This window comes from Pristiophorus japonicus, chromosome 15 (assembly GCF_044704955.1).
Source record: "Pristiophorus japonicus isolate sPriJap1 chromosome 15, sPriJap1.hap1, whole genome shotgun sequence".
In the NCBI taxonomy this organism is placed as follows: Eukaryota; Metazoa; Chordata; class Chondrichthyes; family Pristiophoridae; genus Pristiophorus; species Pristiophorus japonicus.
The window spans coordinates 102,786,914-102,808,081 of record NC_091991.1 but is presented as its reverse complement, the minus strand read 5'-3'; the positions used below and the strand labels follow the sequence as shown (position 1 = coordinate 102,808,081).

The 21,168-nt window shown below is 46.5% G+C and overlaps 1 protein-coding gene across 1 annotated transcript in view; it reads left to right on the top strand.

Moving 5' to 3' along the window:
- LOC139281578 (ectonucleotide pyrophosphatase/phosphodiesterase family member 7) overlaps positions 1–20,824 on the top strand; it is a 103,605-nt gene extending 82,781 nt beyond the window's left edge. The window contains exon 5 of the mRNA XM_070901732.1: positions 20,679–20,824. Coding sequence (XP_070757833.1) covers positions 20,679–20,824 — 146 coding nt within the window. The remainder of the gene's footprint in view (positions 1–20,678) is intronic.
- The last annotated feature ends 344 nt before the right edge of the window (positions 20,825–21,168 follow it).

The following is a 21,168-nucleotide window of genomic DNA, read 5'->3' as shown; positions in this document are numbered from 1 at the left end:
AGGTCTTGGTCCAGTGGCAAGGGTTAACCAGAACGACTGGAGACCAGCTCTGCTGCACGGACCTAGTGCGGACACATATCATAGTGTGGGCTGGGCCATGCTGCATGGAGCGAGTGCATACACATAGTGTGTACCACCTACAGGATACACAGCAGCAACTTGTCAAGGCTTCTTTGCCAGCACATCCCAGACCTGTGACCTCCACCACCTAGGTCAACGGCAGCAGGCAAATGGGAATACTAATATGTCCTTACTATACAGTATAAATGCACACAAGGCCCATACTTGAGAGAAGGTCAGTCTGTGACCAGTAACCTTTATTAGCCAGCACTGAAGTGATGAAGGTGGGTGGAGCTTCCCCTTATATACCTGAAAGTCCAGGTTTGGAGTGTCTCCCACAAGTTCACAACCTAGTGGTCAATGTTCTCAAGGTGTACAACTTAGGTCAGTTTATACATGGGTTACAATGACAGTTAAATACATGACATCACCTCCCCCACAAAGTCTTATTGGGATCACAGGTTAAGTCTCTCTGGTGGTTTACGCTCCATTGTAGAGCGCCTGAGTTGGGATTCCGGTTGTTGGGTGCTGGCCTGAGTGTCTGCTGTTTGCGGTGCCTCAGGCCTGTCCGGACTGCCCACAGTGACTGGGCTCTCCTCCACTTGGTTCCGGTGTTCGGTCACCTGTGGTGGAGTAAATTCTATGTCGTGTTCTTCCTCTGCTTCTTCTATGGTGTTGCTGAACGTCCTTTTAGTTTGATCCACGTGTTTGCGGCAGATTGTCCATTGGTAAGTTTAACTACCAAACCCTATTCCCCTCTTTGGCAATCACAGTGCCTGTGAGCCATTTAGGCCTTGCAGCGTAGTTGGGACAAAGACAGGGTCATTGACATCAATACATCGCACCCTCGCATTCCCGTCATGGTAGTCACATTGTGACTGGCGCCTGCTCTCAACAATTTCTTTCATGGTGGGGTGTATAAGGGATAACCTGGTTTTGAGCATCCTTTTCATTAGCAGCTCTGTGGGTGGGACCCCTGTGAGTGAGTGTGGTCGGGATCTATTGGCCAACAGGAGGCGTGATAAGCGTCTTTGTAGGGAACCCCCTTGGATTCTGAGCATCCCCTGTTTGATTATCTGCACTGCTCGTTCCACCTGGCCATTTGAGGCTGGCTTGAACGGTGCCGTTCTAACATCGTTGATACCATTTCCTGCCATGAAGTCGTGGAATTCAGTGCTTGTGAAGCACGGGCCATTGTCGCTGACCAAGACGTCTGGTAGACCATGGGCGCGAACATTGCCCATAGACTTTCTACCGTAGCAGAGGATGTGCTTGAATTGAGAATGTCACACTCGATCCATTTGGAGTAGGCGTCTACTACAACCAAAAACATTTTTCCCATGAAAGGGCCTGCTTAGTCCACATGGATGCGTGACCATGGCTTGGCGGGCCAGGACCAGGGGCTAAGAGGGGCTTCCCTGGGCTTTTGCCCAGCTGAGCACACGTGTTGCACCTGCGAACACAAAATTCCAGGTCTGCATCTATCCCTAGCCACCACTTCATCATGGCAATGCCCGGGTTCTCATTGTGGGGTTCTCTGATGAACATCTCTCCGCCATCTGGGGCATGACTACTCGGTTTCCCCGCAGTAGGCAATCGGCCTGAATCGAGAGTTCATCCTTGCACCCATGAAATGGTTTGAATTCCTCAGGGCATGCCCCCTACGTGGCTGCCCAGTCCCCATTCAAGACACATTTCTTGACTAAAGACAGTAGCAGGTCTCTATTTGTCCAGACTTTAATCTGACGGGCTGTCACTGGTGAGCCTTCGCTTTCGAAAACTTCAACAGCCATGACCATCTCAGCAGCATGCTCGGATGTCCCCTCAGTGGTGGCGAGTGGGAGCCTGCTGAGTGCATCGGCGCAGTTTTCAGTGCCCGGTCTGTGCTGAATTGTGTAGTCATAGGCGGCTAATGTGAGTGCCCACCTCTGTATGTGGGCTGATGCATTTGCATTTATGGCCTTGTTGTCGACCAAAAGGGACGTTAGGGGTTTGTGATCTGTCTCCAGCTCAAATTTCCTGCCAAACAGGTACTGGTGCATTTTTTTTACTGCATATACACATGCAAGCGCTTCCTTTTCTACCATCCCGTAGCCCCTTTCTGCCTGGGACAGACTTCTGGAGGCATAAGCTACCGGCTGTAACTGACCCTTGGCATTAACATGTTACAACACACACCCGACCCCATAGGATGACGCGTCGCACGTTAAAACAAGTTTCTTACATGGGTCATATAGCGATAACAGATTGTTGGAACATAACAAATTGCATGCTCTATCAAAAGCCCTTTCCTGACTGTCCCCCCAGACCCATTCGTGACCTTTGCGTAGGAGCACGTGTAGCGGCTCTAACACCATGCTCAATTTGGGAAGAAAGTTACCAAAATAGTTCAGGAGCCCCAGGAACGAACGCAGCTCCGTCGTGTTACGGGGTCTGGGTGCTCTCTGGACCACTTCTGTTTTGGACACAGTAGATCTGATCCCGTCTGCTGCTACCCTCCTCCCCAGGAATTTTACCTCTGGAGCTAGGAAGACGCACTTCGCCTTTTTCAGTCACAGACCTACCTGGTCCAGTCTGCGTAGCACCTCCTCCAGGTTGTGGAGATGTTCTTCAGTATCACAACCCGTGATGAGGATGTCGTCTTGAAAAACCACCGTCCTTGGAATCGACTTGAGGAGGCTTTCCATATTTCGTTGAAGGATTGTGGCGACCGAGCGAATCCCAAACGGACATCTGTTGTACTCAAACAACCCTTTGTGTGTCGTGATGGTGGTCAGCTTCTTCGACTCACTCACCAGCTCCTGGGTTATGTAAGCTGAGGTCAGGTCCAATTTTGAAAAAAGTTTGCCACCGGATAGCATCGCAAAGAGGTCCTCTGCTCTCGGTAGCGGGTACTGGTCTTGGAGTGACACCCGATTGATGGTGGCCTTGTAATCAGCACATATCCTGACCGACCCATCCGCCTTGAGCACCGGCACGATCGGGCTCGCCCAGTCACTGAATTCGACTGGCGAGATGATGCCTTCCCTCAGCAGGCGGTCCAATTCGCCTTCTATCTTTTCCCGCATCACGTACGGCACCGCTCTGGCCTTGTGGTGTACTGGCCTGGCGTCTGGGTTTATGTGAATCACTACCTTGGTCCCCATGAAAGTGCCAATGCTGGGTTGAAATAGTGAGTCAAATTTGTCCAGGACCTGTGAGCATGATATTCGTTCCACAGAAGAAATTGCATTGACATCGCTCCATTTCCAATTCATGACAGCCAGCCAACTCCTCCCCAGTAGTGCGGGACCATCCCCCGGAACAATCCAGAGTGGCACCCTGTTCTCCGAATCTTTGTGGGTCACGACTACCGTGGCGCTGCCTAGCACCGGAATAATCTCCTTTGTATATGTCCGTAGCTGTGTGTCAGTTGGCAATAATTTTGGCCTCCTGGCCTTGGACGCCCAAAACTTGTCAAACTGTTTGATACTCATCAGGGACTGGGTGGCCCCTCTGTCTAGCTCCATTGATACTGGGATGCCATTGAGGAGCACTTTCATCATTATCGGTGGTGTCCTGTATGAACTGTATATGTGCTCCACGTGAACTCGCTGAACTTCAGCTTCCAGCGATGTCCCCCAGTATCCTTTTGGCCTCGTAGGGCTTACATCAGGCCCGTCCTCCTCGTACATCAACCTGGCTGCAGGCTTCCTGCACATACGCACCAAGCAACCGCTGACATTGCAGTTTCTGCAGGTGTATTGCTGATACCTGCAAGCTCTGGCTGTGTGTTTGCCTCTACGCCTCCAACATGAGCTGTTGTTGGAAACAAAAGGTCCATTACCAGTCGATCGTCTCTGCCTGTCTCTGTAACTGTCCTTAAGCGCACCATTGACAGGTGTTGATGGCCCAATTACTGGCCGCATTGTCCCTTGCGATGGCATGAATCGCCGTTTAGCTAGCCACTGTCTCTGTTGAATTCCCCCTTTGGGTTCGACTACATGCTCGGGAATGTCCGATTGCCCCTGTCTGCCTGGAGAACTGTGTGCCGCGTTTACAATGTTGACTCCCTGTCTATTTGCTGCATTTAAACCAAGATTTTTGTCAAACATCATTCTGGTCTCTTCCTCCCCTGAGATAAATGTCTGGACCATCAAAGCCGCCGTTTCCAGGTTCAAGTCTTTGGTCTCAATCAGTTTCCTGAAAACCCCAGCGTGCCCGATGCCCTCAATAAAAAAGTCTCACAGCATCTCCGCTCTGCATGCATCTGGGAACTTATATAGGCTCGCCAGTCGCTGGAGGTCTGCCACGAAGTCTGGAACGCTTTGCCCTTCTCGCCGCCGCTGCGTGTAAAACTGGTGTCTCGGCATGTGCATGCTGCTCGCCAGTTTAAAGTGTTCCCCGATCAACTTACTGAGCTCTTCAAAAGTCTTGTCCGCTGGCTTCTCTGGCGCTAGAAGGTCTTTCATCAGGCAGTACGTCCTGGATCCAAAAACCGTCAGGAGATGAGCCCTGCGTTTGTCGGCCGAATCCTGTCCCAGCCATTCCTCAGTGACAAAACTTTGCTGTAGTCTCTCAATAAAATCGTCTCAATCATCACCAACACAGTATCTCTCGTCGGTGCTGCTAGTGGCCATGCTCACGTGGTTTAAATCCTAGTTTCTCATCGCCAATAATATGTCCTTACTATACAGTATAAATGCACACGAGGCCCATACTAGAGAGAAGGTTACTCTGTGACCAGTAACCTGTATTAGGCAGCACTGAAGTGATGAAGGTGGGTAGAGCTTCCCCTTTTATACCTGAAAGACCAGGTTAGAGTGTCTCCCACAAGTTCACCACCTAGTGGTCAATGTTCTCACGGTGTACAACTTAGGTCAGTTTATACATGGGTTACAATGATAGTTGAATACATGACAAATACCTTCATTCTGATTTGAAAGAATATATTACCGTTCCTTCATTGTTGCTGGGTCAAAATCCTGGAACTTCCTCCCTAACAGCACTGTGGGAGTACCTTCACCACACGGACTGCAATGGTTCAAGATGGTGGCTCACCACCACCTTCTCGAGGGAAAGTAGGGATGGGCAATAAATGCCGGCCTTGCCAGCGACGCCCACATCCCAGGTTTGAATAAAAACAATCACTGTGGGCTGTGCATCCTGTGCCCTGTGGGAACCTCAGCACGGTTCGTGTCCTAGCCGACCATGTTTGCAACAAGTGTCTCTGGCTGCTCGAGGTCGATCTCAGGGTTTCAGAATTTGCGGAGTGGTTGGTCTCGCTACAGTGCATTGTGTTGCAATTCAATCTCGGACCTACCTCCTCAAACTCCCATTGACAGGTCTCCAACCTTTCAGTAACACACTTCTTGTGTGAACCACCATTTCTGGCTATTTTCCATCACTTTTCAAAAGCTTTTCCACCTATTCCATATGTCCCTCATCCTGACATCAGGGAAATAGCCATTCAGAACTTTTAGCTGTGAATTTTAATTAGAATGTCTATTCCCCTTAGTTATGGAATGTTAAAATGTTTTATCATGTTATATTTCTCCAAATTAAATTCCTCTTACACTAAAAAAAGTTTAAAATTCGAACTTGAACATTAATATGTAATGTAGGATGTACAGGTTGAACCTCTCTGGTCCGGGACTCTCGGGTCCGGAAACATCTGTGGTTCGGCATTAGTTTGCGGCTAAGTCCTTCTGGATTTATGCCGACCGGGTTCCTGGGCTGACTGGAAAGTTGGCCGCGCTCCGAGATTCGGTGAGAATGGTGTTCTTACCGTCAGGTGTCCCTACAGCCTGGGAAAGGCAGTGGGACTTCGGGAATCCCGAGGCATGAGCGTCCAGGGATCAAGGTAAGTGTTTATGTTTATAGCCCAGGAGAGCGGTGAGCAACACTATACAGGTACCGGAAAGCCTAGGCTAGGCATGTGCTTCTGTAGGGTGTATCGGTATACTGACCTCCCGTGGTTCGGGAAATTTTCTGGTTCAGCACAGGTCAGGTCACAAGGATGCTGCACCACGGAGGTCCAACCTGTACTATACATGCTAAACCTTCATCAATCACTGGATAGGCCTCAACTGTGTCCACAATTTAGGAAGGATGTCAAGGCCTTGAAGAGGGTACAGAGGAAGTTTACCAGAATAAGCCCAGGGACGAGGGACTCCAGTTACATGGATAGACTGGAGAAGCTGGGGTTGTTAAGGGGAAGATGTAATAAAGCTAATGACAATTATGAAAGATTTTAATAGCATAAATAAGGAGAAACTGTTTCTACTGACAGAAGGGTTGGTAACTTCAGCATTAGATATAAGAAAATTGGCAAGAGAACAGGAGTTGAGATGAGGAGATTTTTTTATTCATTGTGTTGTTGTGATTGGGAACACGCTGCCTGAAAGGGCAGTGGGAGCAGATTCAATAGTAATGTTCAAACGGGAATTGGATAAATACTGGAAAAGGAAACACTTGCTGGGCTGTGGGGAAAGAGATGATTTGGAGAGCTCTTTCAAAGAACCAGGTCAATTGCAATGTGCTGAATGACGTCTCTGCTCTCTGATTCCATGGACACAGAAATTCAGGAGAACATTGGCTCCCATGTTGCTAGTTAAGTTATAATTATAGGAAATTTCCTGAAGATTGCCTGCTATTTATTCCTGTGCTGATCGTAAATTAAGGCACCTGAGGAAGCAGAGAGAATTTGAGTGGACACTTTGCTTTGAAACATGAGCACCAAGAGACATGGTTGCAGCATCAATGATTTGATGGATTGTTTGGAAGGGGTGGGTCCACCTTCAGGAGTACATCATGACTGTGATGCATTTGCTTCATGGGCTCTTTGCTTAAGAATTTGTAGCATCACATTGCTATTAAGAACTAGTTGGTTTATTAACAAAGGTTTAACAATTAAACTACAGATTACCAGTTCATCCACCAGGCTCACAACTGCACACCTCATCGTGGATGACCTAGACCCAACTGACTGAGGTTTTATTGAGTCTAAAATAGTTGTACATCACATGACTGGCAACAGATGTACAACTATTTGAGTAGAAACTTTAAATAAAGTGCCTGGAACAGTTTCACAACAATTTTTGTGAACCTATAAATCAAGTGCCCCCTTGTTAAAGGGGGACTAAAACCGGTAAATTAAACAAATTAAACTTTGAACTTAAACAATCAAATTAAAATGTTGTTGCCGGGGGTGACGATGCACTCCGGTCCCTCCGGCGCCCACCTCTCGCGGAAGGCCGCGAGCGTACCGGTGGACACCGCGTGCTCCATCTCCAAGGACACCCTGGCTCGGATGTAAGCGCGGAAGAGAGGCAGGCAGTCGGGCTGAACGACCCCCTCGACCGCCCGCTGCCTGAACGGCTGATGGCCGCCTTGGCCGTGCCCAGGAGCAGTCCTACGAAGAGGCCCTCGGACCTACCTGCTCCCCTCCGCACAGGGTGCCCAAAGATCAGGAGTGTGGGACTGAAGTGCAACCAGAAATTGAGGAGCAGCCCCTTTAAATAATGGAACAGGGGCTGCAATCTCATGCATTCGATAAAAACATGGAACACGGACTCTTCCAGACCGCAGAAATTGCAGGCGGCCTGGGAGCCCGTGAACCGGCTTAAAAATTTATTGCACGGGACTGCTCCATGCACCACCCTCCAGGCCAAGTCCCCGATAAACAATGGGAGGACTCCCGCGTAGAATGCACTCCATCGGGACCCCCGCCTCCTCCGGACGGCAAGATGGTACGCCATGGCGTGTCCGGCCGGCAGACGAGGATGGCAAAGTTGAGAGTGTGCAGGAGCAGCCCGTACAGGAAACCCCTCCGCGCAGAACTGAAAGGCACGGAGGGGATTTCCCAGAGGTGGCTCAAGTTGTGAGGCGCCGGCTCCCGAGGGAGGTTCCGGGACTTGGCGCCGATGAGGAATTCCGTCCGGATGGGGGCAATAACTGTACAAACCTGTGAGCATGTTCACAGGTGCACACATTACACTGACAAATTGCCTCCCCTGTCACGGGGGCTACTGTGATCTCAGTGATGACCAGTGTGCCAGGAAGTTGTTGCCTCAGCAAGGACACCATGTATCAAGCCCTGAGAGCAGAAGTGTATTCAGGTGTGGTACATAGATAGTGGTGTCTTTGGGAGTTAAAAGTTATCACTCAGCGTCTATGAAACGGAGTCCTTCCAGACACCGTTTAAAAACACCAATGGAATCAGAGTATGTATACAGCATCAGAAGTAACCGATGTCCTGTTTCAACATGCCTCTTAATAGATAACATTTAGCAGTGCTGTTTAGAGTGGGAGCAAGTTTTCCTCGATTCCGAGGGACTGCCTATGATGATGATGATGATGATGATGGTATCATCAATTGGAAAAGGAGGAACCTTTCATTCTCTGATCTAGGCACCATTGATCATATTCATTTGGCTATCTGTGCAGCTTACAATAATATTATTGTTTTTGTGGATAGTAAGGATTAATGCACAGATGATGTATAGATGATAGTGGGCATGTTGAATAATGACTTTGCATCAGTATTTACAGTAGAGGAAGAGGACAGCGTGCCGGAAACCCCAAGGAAACTAATACTGCATCAGGGACGGGGACTCACCATAATTAACACAAGCAAATTAACAGTATTGAAGAAAATGAGTTCCATCTCAGGGTTTGACAGGAAGTGGGTGAGAACATTGCAGATACCCGAACTATAATCTTCCAAAGTTCTCGTGTTCCTTTCGCTTGGAACATTGCACATGTCACTCCGCTATGTAAGAAATCTGAGAGAGGGAAAGCAAGAAATTATAGATCAGTTAGTGAAACATCTGTTGTCAGGAAAGCACTATAGTCTATAACTAAGAATGGAGTGAATGAACATCGTGAAATTTTTCAGCTGATCAGAGAGAGCTAGCATGGATTTGTAAAGGGTACGTCATGCCTGATGAATCTAATTGAACTTTTTGAAGAGGTGACTAAAGTAGTGGACAGGGCAATGTCTATGGATGTTATTTCTATGGACTTCCAGAATGCATTTGATAAGGTCCCACATAATAGACGGTTAGCTAAATTTGAAGCTCATGGAATAGGAAATAGGCTGAGCTGCAGGAAAGAGAGAGTAGGGACAATGGGTAAGAACATGAGAATTAGGAGCAGGAGTCGGCCATTCGGCCCCTCGAGCCTGCTCCGCCATTCAATAAGATCATGGCTGATCATCGACCTCAATTCCTCTTTCCCGCCCGATCCCCATATCCCTTGATTCCTCGAAACTCAAAAAATCTATTTATCTCAGCCTTGAATATATTCAGAGACTCAGCTTCCACAGCTCTCTGGGGCAGAGAATTCCAAAGATTCACAACCCTCTGAGTGAAGAAATTCCTCCTCATCTCAGCCTGAAATGGCTGACCCCTTATCCTGAGACTGTGCCCCCTGGTTCTAGACACTCCAGCCTGGGGGAAACAACCTCTCAGCATCTACCCTTTCAATGCTCCTCAGAATCTGATATGTTTCAATGAGATCACCTCTCATTTTTCTAAACACCAGAGAGTATCGGCCCATTCTACACAATCTCTCATCATAGGACAGCCCTCTCATCCCAGGGATCAATCTAGTGAACCTCCATTGTACCGCCTCCAAGGCAAATATATCCTTCCTCAGATAAGGAGAACAAACCTGTGCACAGTACTCCAGGTGTGGTCTCACCAAGGCCTTGTACAATTGGAGCAAGACTTCCTGACTCTTAGGGGCCGAAATTCACACTGCCACCCGAAACGGGTCGCACCTCCTGCTTTGGTTGTGTTTTCACTGCCACCGTGGATAAAGTGGCCTCTTGGGCGAAATTCAGCTCTTTGGCATTTTTTTTCGAGTGGAGTGGAAGTTGGTCATAATGTGGGGCGGGGCAGAGCACTGATGATGTCATGACGTGTGTGCGTCACCACGTCTCACCCTTCACCCAAGAGGAGGAGTCAGGCTGCCTGACTCGGTCGAACCTGGGGGCATAATTGTATGGCCAACCTGGTAGTCGGCCGACAAAAAAAAGCATGGTGGCCACGGCACCGCCATGTTGTGCACTCAGCGAACACGGTGCACCGACAGAGGAAACTGTCGGGAGCACCGCTCGGCGGCCCGAAGATTTATTACCCTGAATTTAGCTTGAGGTGCGGGAGATTTATGACCTACTTAGGAGGGATCGGCAGCAACAGAGTGGAAGTGGTGACCGCCGGAAAAAGCATGGAGGAGAATTTCGCGAGTGGCTGCCATTCGACACCAATTCACGACCGCTCGCCTCCGCCGCGTAGCCCCTGCTTTCCAGCAGTAAGCTGCATTTTCTGGAGGCTGAATTTCGGCCCCTTATACACCAACCCCCTTGCAATAAAGGACAACATGGCATTTACCTTCCTTACTGCTTGCTGTACCTGCATGCTCACTCTCTGTGTTTCTTGCACAAGGACACCCAAATCTCTCTGAACACTTAAAAGTTTCTCACCATTTAAAAATTATTCTGTTTTTCTACCAGAGTGAGTAACCTCACATTTCCCCACATTAAACTCCATCTGCCACCTTACTGCCCACTCACTCAGTCTATCTATATCCCTTTGCAAACGCTCCTCACAGCTTACTGTCTCACCCAGCTTTGTATCATCAGCAAACTTGGATACATTACACTCGGTCCTTTCATCTAGATCATTAATATAGATTGTAAATAGCTGAGGCCCCAGCACTGATCCCTGTGGCACCCCACTAGTTACAGCCTGCCAACCTGAAAAAAACCCGTTTATCCCTACTCTCTGTTTTCTATCCGTTAATCAATCCTCTATCCATGCTAATACATTACCTCCAATCCCACGAGCCTTTGTTGTGCGTAATAATCTTTTATGTGGCATCTTATCGAATGCCTTTTGGTAATCCAAATATACTACATACACTGGCTCCCCTTTATGTACTCTGCGAGTTACATCCACAAAAAACTCTAATAAATTTCTCAAACACGATTTCCCTTTCATAAAACCATGTTGATTCTGCCTAATCAGGTTATGATTATCTAAGTGCCCTGATACCATTTATCTGAAGAATGGATTCCAGCATTATTCCGACGACTGATGTCAGGCTAACTGGCCTGTAGTTCCCTGTTTTCTCTCTCCCTCCTTTCTCGAATAACAGTGTTACATTTGCTACCTTCCAATCCACTGGGACCGTTCTAGAACCGAGGGAATTTTGTAAGATCAAAACCAATCAAAACCAAACCTTGTTAAGTGAAGATCATGTTTAACTAACCTGATTGAATTTTTTGAGGAGGTAACCAAGAGGGTCGATGAGGGCAGTGCGTATGATGTATTTTATGTGGACTTTAGCAAAGCTTTTGATAAGGTCCCACATGGTAGATGGTCGAGAAGGTTAAAGCCCATGGGATACAGGGCAAAGTGGAAAGTTGGATCCAAAATTGGCTTGGTGGTAGGAAGCAAAGGGTAATGGTTGATGGATGTTTTTGTGACTGGAAGGATGTTTCCAATGGGGTTCCACAGGGCTCAGTACTGGGTCCCTTGCTTTTTGCGGTATATAATCAATGATTTAGATTTGAATATAGGGGAGTATGATTAAGAAGTTTGCGGACAACACTAAAATTGGCTGTGTGGTTGATAATGAAGAGGAAAGTCATGGGCTGCAGGAGGATATCAATCTACTGGTCAGGTGGGCAGAGCAGTGGCAAATGGAATTTAATTCAGAGAAGTGTGAGGTGATGCACTTTGGGAGGACTAATAAGGAAAGGGTATATACATTAAGCGGTAGGCCACTTAATAGTGTAGATGAACAAAGGGACCTTGGAGTGCTTGTCCACAGATCCCTGAAAGTAGCAGGCCAGGTGGATAAGGTGGTTAAGAAGGCATACGGAATGCTTGCTTTATTGGCCGAGGCATAGAATATAAGAGCAGGGAGGTTATGCTTAAATTGTATAATACTTTGGTTAGGCCACAGCTGGAGTACTGCGTGCAGTTCTGGTCGCCGTATTATAGGAAGGACATGATTGCACTAGAGAGGGTGCAGAGATTTATTAGGATGCTGCCTGGAATGGAGAATCTTAGTTATGAGTACAGATTGGATAGGCTAGGTTTGTTCTCATTGGAACAGAGGAGTTTGAGAGGAGTCCTCATTGAGCTGTACAAAATATTGAGGGGCCTGGACATAGTGATAGTATGGGTCTATTTCCATTGGTGGAGGGGTCTATTATGAGGGGGCATAGTTTTAAGGTGGTTGGTGGAAGGTTTAGAGGGGATTTGAGGGGGAGCTTCTTTACGCAGAGGGTTGTGGGGATCTGGAACTCGTTGCCTGGAAGAGTGGTGGATGCAGAAACCCTCACCACTTTTAAGAGATGGTTGGATGGGCACTTAAAGTGCAGTAACCTGCAGGGTTACGGACCGAGAGCTGGTAATTGGGATTAGACTGGATGACCTTTTGTTGGTCGGCGCAGATATAATGGTAAGTACTGCAGGGAATCGAATACGGCCAGGGTGATCTCCTGGACTAGTTTCGATCGCTTGGATGGGTCGGACAGGAATTTTCCCAGATTTTTTCTCCCTAAATTGGCCTGGGTTTTTATCTGGTTTTTGCCTCCCAGAAGATCACATGGCTCCGGTTGGGGTGGAGTGTAGAATGTTTCAGTATAAGAGGTGTCGCGGTTGTGTGGGACGGACTGGTTGGGCTGGGTGCTCTTTGCCTGTCCGTCATTGTTCATTGTTCGTTGGTTTATATGTAACCTTCAGGGCTGCTGACCGAGGGCCGTGCGGCTCTTTGTCGGCCGGCGGGACACGATGGGCCGGAATGGCCTCCTTCTGCTCTGTAAATTTCTGTGTTTCTATGTTTTTATGTTTGTATCCACTCTCTCTGCACCCACCTCTTTTCGAACCCTGGGATTTAGGCCGTCAGGTCCAGGGGATTTGTCAGCTTTTAGTACAGAAAGTGAAATAAAGAGAAGGAAAGATTAGACTAAGAGGGATAGAAAATAAGAGACAAAAAGAAAATGTAAAAAAATTATATATTTTTTAAAATCTCTAAAAACAATTAAAATCTGACAGAATGATACTCCATATATGTAAAAGTTAATTTTCAGTGCCAGAGAGGTTATTTGGCAGTAATTAAGACTTATCACACCATTAAAAAGAGTACTTAGACTGAAATAGACAAGCCCGCCCAAACTTTCTATCTCGAGTTCAGTGTGTATTTCCTGTGCAGGGACAGTAACTTCTCACCATTGAATAGGGAGCCAGACAGCCAAACGACATGTTTGTGCAGCTTACCGCAGAGCAGTGCATCTCCAATAACAACTTGCGGATTTTTGCGCTAAACTCCGCATCTGCCCTCGCCTGAAGTTGCTCTCTGATTTGTGCTTAATTAATGGTGACCGTCGTAATCCTCACCATCATTTTTACAGTAACTGTGCACAATGTACGTAGCAATGTGTCGTAGTTACATTAAAATAGCATAACACCAGCTTCCTTTTCATTATAGTCATAATGGAAACAAATAGAAACATACAGAGCTGTTTAATACAGCCACATTCTTCAATTTGGTAATCCTTCGGGCTAGACTTTCCACTTCACATCGCCCATCTAAGGCCCATCTATGGCCCAAAATGGACCTCTAGCGCCCATTTTGAGCAAAAAATGGAAACTAGGCCCAAAATATCGCCGGAAAAACAGGCCCCTAAGTTTCCACTTTGATCGCCGAGATGATCGCCCAAATGATCGCTCACACAAGGCCCATCCCAAGTTTCACCACTTAGCATGCACTTCGCTGGGCCGATGCAAGGCCCAAAAGAGTGCTCAAAAATAGTTGCTTTTTCAAGGCCTTACAGAGGGAAATGGGCACTACGGATGCCATTTTTAACTTCGGAAGAATGGTGGAGAATTAGTTCTGAGTTATTTAGAGAGTAAAATTGACGACAATTGTACTCAGAAATTTTGGACAGGGAATATAAATAGGTATTATCAACTTATTTATGCTAAATAGATCTCATATATTGGAATAATTTAGTAAATAGCTTTTACATAGTGAAGTTATTTAATTATATTGTTGGGGCCTATCAAACTGACTGGTACAGAGAGGGCAGGCTACAGTGATTAGAGAGTATAGAGTAGAGAGATTATTAAAATTAGTGAAAGTAATTATTGATAGTGATTATGGGGCCCATGCTTTCCCTGCCTTTAATTGCAACTGCTCACACACTGGTTACTGTAAGGATCAATCGAAGAGGTGGCACAGTAATGCTTAGATGGAGATGAAGACAGAGGAGGAGACCATACACCCAACGAAGGTACTTGGAGAAGCAATCCTACCTGAACTTGTCTGAAAATGCTTGTCTTAGGAGGCTGCGATTCCGGAAGGAGGTCATCGATGAGATATGTCAACTCGTCAAGGGTGATCTGCAGCCTTCCAGCACCATCAGAACCGCACTGTCTGTTGAGGTGAAGGTTACTGCTGCCCTAGCCTTCTATGCATCGGGATCTTTTCAGGCTTCAGCTGGCGACATCTGCCATATCTCTCAGCATGCTACACACTGCTGCATTCGACAGGTGACTGAAGCCCTTTACGCTCACAGTATGGACTTCATAAGCTTCCCAATGACCAGGGAGGCACAGATCGAGAGAGCTTTGGGTTTCTCGAGAATAGCAGACTTCCCCAAGGTACAGGGAGCAATAGACTGCACTCACCTTGCCCTGAAAGCACCCTTAAAGAACACAGAGGTGTTTCGTAACAGAAAGGGGTTCCACTCCCTGAATGTGCAGCTTGTTGTCGACCACAATCAAACAATTATGACAGTAAATGCTGCATTTCCTGGCAGCATCCATGATGCGCACATCCTAACTGAAAGTGCTATCCCTGACCTGTTTGTCAATCAGCCAGAAGGTCAAGGTTGGATGCCGGGGGACAAAGGATATGGGCTTGCCAGTTGGCTCATGACCCCTCTGCGTAATCCTGTCACTGAAGCAGAGAAGCGTTATAATGAAAGTCACATAGCGACACGCAACATTGTTGAAAAGACAATTGGAGTCCTAAAGCAGCGCTTCAGATGCCTGGATCATTCTGGAGGCAGCCTACAGTACCACCCTGACCAGGTCGTAGAGTTTATTGTTATGTGTTGCATGCTGCATAACCTAGCTATAAAGAGAGGACAAATAATGTCAGATCATGCTGCAGATCCACCCCCAGAAGGAGATGAGACAGAAGAGGCAGCCGGCGAAGTTGAAGAGGAGGAACAGGCGGGAGAGGACGTGGGCGAGGACCTAGGGTAGTGCAATCAGCCTGGCGATCTAGCACCGGTACCACCACACCTTTCCTGAAGCCCGTTAGCCAGTGGCAGTTACACGGCCGCTCAGCTTTTGCGTCAGCAGCTCATTAATGAACACTTCGCATGAACTATTATTGTTGATATTCAAATGTTCAATTACAGTTACGGTTAATCAAAAGTTTCATTTGCGTGGGAAAACTGAATAAACGAACAATTATGCATGAAAAACTACATTGTGAAATTTATGTAACTAAGAGAGAAGGTACAAAAGTTGAAGAAAAATATATATTTTTCTTAACAAACAAATGTTTTTTTCAACAACTAATGAACAACACCCTCCCTCCAACCCCCCGCACCAACCCACCCTTTCCTCAAAATCCCCAAAAGGTTAAAAGAAGAAATACATTTTAAGGAACAAGTGGCCATTTAAGTAATGATAACAAGTGACCATTTAAGAAAGAATGGAAAGTGAACAGTTAAGTAATGATAACAAGTGAACAAGTGAACATTTAACTATTGAATACAATTGGCCAATTTAGTGGCAATAACAATAAAAATAACAATAACAAGAGCATAATAAATTGATAACAGCAAGTGAACATTTTAAACAAGTGAACTACATAGAAAACAACTCCCCCTCCCTACCTGCTGCCACGTTTCCCTCCAGATCCTGTTCCACCCCGTGTTCGCACCCCACCCGCCTGTTTTGGTCTACGCAGACCGACACCAAGACGTCGTGCAGAGTGGGATGTCAAGACTTCCTGTCATGGTGGAGGTGACGGAGAGGAAGCGAAAGCCTGAGGCTCTACTTTCGAGTCCGGAGGAACTGTGCCCTCCGTACTCGCTTGCGTGCTAGGGGTCTCGCTGTGAGCAGACATGACACCTTGGGGTGCAGCGCTGTGTCCAGCCAGCAACGCATGCTGTAGGGCATTGGTTGCGGCTGTCTGCTGCCGAATAGCCTCCAAGGTCTCCCCTGCAGTCTGTGACTGCTCAGAAGACCAGTTGGAGAAGTTCTGGGAGAACTCGCTCCAGGATGCTGGAAACTGGCCCCAGCTCGCAGAGAATCCTGCGAACCCATGGATAAGGTCGCGACCAATCACGACTGTCTCCCTGCACAGGGAAATCAAGCTCTCTGTCTGGCCCACCAAGGCAGGCGATTGCTCGCCACGCTGACCGGACCTCCGTGGGGTCGGCGTTTGCAATGTAACGTGCCTTGGCGTCGCCACCTGCACACCGCTTGGTCCCGGTGCTTCTTCCATCTCAACCGAGGTGGCCGCAGGTTGTTCCCCCCCCCGCCCCCCCCCCGCAAATAAAATCTCTCCTTCTGTCTCTGTCTCCTCCTCCTCCTGCTGAAGCACAGCGGCAGGAGTCTGCAGTGGCTCCTCCTCTTCTTCTGCCTCCTGTAATGCTGGAGACGGTTCAGTGGTAGTGGACTCCACTGACTCGACAACCACTTGACCTTTAATTTGACCAAAACGGGCGGGTGGGGTGCGAACACGGGGTGGGACAGGATCTGGAGGGGAACGTGGCCGCAGGTAGGGAGGGGGAGTTGTTTTCTATGTAGTTCACTTGTTTTAAAATGGTCACTTGTTGTTATCAATTTATTATACTCTTGCTTTTGTTATTTTTATTGTTAATGCCACTAAATTGGCCAATTTTATTCAATAGTTAAAATGTTCACTTGATCACTTGTTATCATTACTTAACTGTTCACTTTCCATTCTTTCTTAAATGGTCACTTGTTAGCATGACTGAAATTGTCGCCGGAATGTGGGAAGGGAGGACCTTGAGACAATCACTATCACTAGAGAGGTAATGCTGGACAGGCTAATGGATCTCAAGGTAGACAAGTCCCCTGGTCCTGATGAAATGCATCCCAGGGTATTAAAAGAGATGGCAGAAGTTATAGCAAATGCATTCGTTATAATCTACCAAAATTCTCTGGACTCTGGGGAGGTACCAGCGGATTGGAAAGCAGCTAATGTAATGCCTCTGTTTAAAAAAGGGGGCAGACAAAAGGCAGGTAACTATAGGCCGGTTAGTTTAACATCTGCAGTGGGGAAAATGCTTGAAGCTATCATTAAGGAAGAAATAGCGGGACATCTAGATAGGAATAGTGCAATCAAGCAGACGCAACATGGATTCATGAAGGGGAAATCATGTTTAACTAATTTACTGGAATTCTTTGAGGATATAACAAGCATGGTGGATAGAGGTGTACCGATGGATGTGGTGTATTTAGATTTCCAAAAGGCATTCGATAAGGTGCCACACAAAAGGTTACTGCAGAAGATAAAGGTACGCGGAATCAGAGGAAATGTATTAGCATGGATCGAGAATTGGCTGGCTAACAGAAAGCAGAGAGTCGGGATAAATGGGTCCTTTTCGGGTTGGAAATCGGTGGTTAGTGATGTGCCACAGGGATCGGTGCTGGGACCACAACTGTTTACAATATACATAGATGACCTGGAAGAGGGGACAGAGTGTAGTGTAACAAAATTTGTAGATGACACAAAGATTAGTGGGAAAGCGGGTTGTGTAGAGGACACAGAGAGGCTGCAAAGAGATTTAGATAGGTTAAGCGAATGGGCTAAGGTTTGGCAGATGGAATACAATGTCGGAAAATGTGAGGTCATCCACCTTGGAAAAAAAAACAGTAAAAGGGAATATTATTTGAATGGGGAGAAATTACAACATGCTGTGGTGCAGAGGGACCAGGGGGTCCTTGTGCATGAATCCCAAAAAGTTAGTTTGCAGGTGCAGCAGGCAATCAGGAAGGCGAATGGAATGTTGGCCTTCATTGCGAGAGGGATGGAATACAAAAGCAGGAAGCTCCTGCTGCAACTGTACAGGGTATTGGTGAGGCTGCAACTGGAGTACTGCGTGCAGTTTTGGTCACCTTACTTAAGGAAGGATATACTAGCTTTGGAGGGGGTACAGAGAAGGTTCACTAGGCTGATTCCGGAGATGAGGGGGTTACCTTATGATGATAGATTGAGTAGACTGGGTCTTTACTCGTTGGAGTTCAGAAGGATGAGGGGTGATCTTATAGAAACATTTAAAATAATGAAAGGGATAGACAAGATAGAGGCAGAGAGATTGTTTCCACTGGTCGGGGAGACTAGAACTAGGGGGCACAGCCTCAAAATATGGGGGAGCCAATTTAAAACCAAGTTGAGAAGGAATTTCTTCTTCCAGACGGTTGTGAATCTGTGGAATTCTCTGCCCAAGGAAGCAGTTGAGGCGAGCTCATTGAATGTATTCAAGTCACAGATAGGTAGATTTTTAGCCAATAAGGAAATTAAGGGTAATGAGGAGCGGACGGGTAAGTGGAGCTGAGTCCACGGCCAGATCAGCCATAATCTTGTTGAATGGCGGAGCAGGCTCGAGGGGCTAGATGGCCTACTCCTGTTCCTAATTCTTATGTTCTTATGTTCTTATGTTCTTAAAACATTGCAATGCTTTCATTCACATCATGTACACAGATGATCACAAGGTTTAACATGATCTAACATGACCTCATTCGAACATCTATAGTACATCACCATTATATATCAGATTATATTATATTAGCATAACATTAGATTGTAATTGCATAACATTGCATAACATCAAATTACATTTTAATTGCATAACATTACATGCGTAATTACGGTATTTTGAGTATCTACTTATGATTCACACATTGAACAATGCACATTTCTCACTACTCACATGTCTCAAGGGTGGGTTTGGCCACACCACGGGATGTGACCGAACAGCTTTCTGGGCCCACCAAGGCCACAGCAAGCTCCTCATAGGCAGTCAGAGTGTGCAACATGGCAGAGCCCCCGCCCGTCCTGCGCTGCTCCCGATTATTGATCGAGATCTTCTCTGTAAATGATACGATAACATTGCACTGGCATAAGCAAATGGACCAGGCAATTTAAGACACTGAAGACATTTAAGACTGACAGATTTAAATGTTCTAATACAAATTAGCATTACGTTGCATATTTCACACTGCAACATTTAACTTTATGCTGGGTTGCATAAATTTCTTCACAATTTAGTTATGTTTACATGTAACCAAATAACCTTGCAGATTCTAATTGCTATTAACATCATTAAACAATACATAAATATAAATTTCAACTTACTCTAACGGCTGCTAATAGGCTGTTCCAACGCTTGCGGCACTGGTCTGGTGTCCTGGCTTCATTTGATGCCGACGTGACCACGTCGGCAATCTCTGCCCAAATCCTGCAATATGCACGGGGTGGAGGTTTCCCATGCCCACCCCGTGTCAGATCCTCCCACCTGGTGCTCACTACATTCACCAGGCTTCATTCGCCTCCTCGCTGAAAGGCTTGGCCCTATGCCTGTCAAGTGATGCCTCCATGTCGATTAAAATGACTTTATTCTGACCACAAAATACCTTCTCCTCTCTCTCTCTCTCTCTCTCTCTCCCTGACCCTCACAGAGCTTCTGAGCATGTGTGATGACCCCTGACCTCCCCAAACACGGGATAGAACATCAACCTAAAATAAAATCAACCTGCACATGCGCAGTACTGCGTTGCTAGGGAAGATTTTTTTTCATTCACTTCTGTTTTCTTTGGGCGATCGTGAGATCGCCGAGAATTCACATCGCCCATTTGACATCGCTGGGGTAAGGCCGAGTGGAAAATCGCAAAAAAAAAAATGGGCCTTGAGCTGGCGATCAGCACGGGTGATAGGTGATCGCTGGAACAAGGCCCAATTTTTCGGCCTTAGCCTGAAAGTGGAAAGTCCAGCCCTTCAATTCTACTTCACGTTAAAAAATATGGACTTTTAAAAAATGTAACAATTTTAAAATTGCACAATTACTTTTCCCGAGTCATTGTAAGTGTACTATAGATAGACCGATGAAACTGCCGGCAAGCAATATGTGATCCAGTGCGAGTTGTGAAGGGCCCACTATAACAGTGCCGTTCCACCTAATCTTGAGACTGGGTTCAGGGACTGATGATCTAAAAAGTAGTTTAATAGTGAAGTAAAAATATTACAACCTATATTTGAAGATGTATCTTTGGAAGGATGAAGGTATACATTCCATTTTAAAATGGAATACAGCTATTTTAAAAAGAGATCACAAAAGAAATTGCTATGAAATTGTGTGACCCTCAATACCTGTGGAAAGCAGACGGAGAGGAGTGAAGAGAAACTGCTTCAGTGTAACCTTTCCCTGCACAAGCTACACCACCAGCATGGGCAGCACACGTGGTCCAATGTTGGTTATACTCTATCTAATGTGATTTAAGCACCCACTTTCGCATTCTTGTCTTTGCAACTTTTAGTTATGTAATAATCTCATTTGCTTCTTAATTACCCAGATGTGAACAAGGAAATCCTGGCGGACACACTGAAGGCAAAGAAATATCAGCCACCGAGTTTTGAAGCACTTCTGAGAAGATATCTCGACAGCCAGTTTACCAGCAATAATACATTTCGAAACAATGTTGGAATTCCTGTCTGTTGAAGCAACCTTGAAATGCCCGTGTTAGTTGGGAATGTTCTTTCCTTGTGAGATTGTACACTGATCATTTGTGTTCATGTTGAGAGGTGGCCATCTCCAGCATGAACGCAGTTAAAACTTTTACCCTTCAAAAATTGGTGACAATTCCTTTCAATTTTTCTTTATATACATTGAACTGCATGCCAAAGGCCAAAATGTGTCCCTCACACTGCTCTTACCTTAGAGCTGCAACAACAGACAATGTTGAAGCATTAAGGTAAAAGCATAAACAGGATGGTAAGTCACCCAATGCCATTTTGAAGCCAGCTGTCACCCCATTTATGCCAGGCATGGGGTCTTTTAAAATT